The sequence below is a fragment of the Myotis brandtii genome, unplaced genomic scaffold (genome assembly GCF_000412655.1).
Source record: "Myotis brandtii unplaced genomic scaffold, ASM41265v1 scaffold274, whole genome shotgun sequence".
In the NCBI taxonomy this organism is placed as follows: domain Eukaryota; kingdom Metazoa; phylum Chordata; class Mammalia; order Chiroptera; family Vespertilionidae; genus Myotis; species Myotis brandtii.
The window spans coordinates 3,416,312-3,416,790 of record NW_005360425.1 but is presented as its reverse complement, the minus strand read 5'-3'; the positions used below and the strand labels follow the sequence as shown (position 1 = coordinate 3,416,790).

At 65.3% G+C, this 479-nt stretch overlaps 1 protein-coding gene across 1 annotated transcript; it reads left to right on the top strand.

Annotated features, from left to right (window-relative positions):
* Nucleotide 1: 1 nt before the first annotated feature.
* POU3F1 (POU class 3 homeobox 1) lies at nt 2–478 on the top strand (the record flags this gene model as incomplete). Its single annotated transcript, XM_014541496.1, has 1 exon — nt 2–478. A coding segment is annotated over one exon (477 nt), but the record flags the coding sequence as incomplete, so codon positions are not given.
* Nucleotide 479: the final 1 nt, after the last annotated feature.

Sequence of the window (479 nt, the reverse complement as noted above, 5' to 3'; positions counted from 1 at the left end):
CAGCTCCGACGACCTGGAGCAGTTCGCCAAGCAGTTCAAGCAGCGGCGCATCAAGCTGGGCTTCACGCAGGCCGACGTGGGGCTGGCGCTGGGCACGCTGTACGGTAACGTGTTCTCACAGACCACCATCTGCCGCTTCGAGGCCCTGCAGCTGAGCTTCAAGAACATGTGCAAGCTCAAGCCGCTGCTCAACAAGTGGCTGGAGGAGACCGACTCGTCCAGCGGCAGCCCCACCAACCTGGACAAGATCGCGGCGCAGGGCCGCAAGCGCAAGAAGCGCACGTCCATCGAGGTGGGGGTCAAAGGCGCGCTCGAGAGCCACTTTCTCAAGTGTCCCAAGCCCTCGGCGCACGAGATCACGGGCCTGGCCGACAGCCTGCAGCTGGAAAAGGAGGTGGTGCGCGTCTGGTTCTGCAACCGGCGGCAGAAGGAGAAGCGCATGACCCCCGCGGCCGGAGCCGGCCACCCACCCATGGACC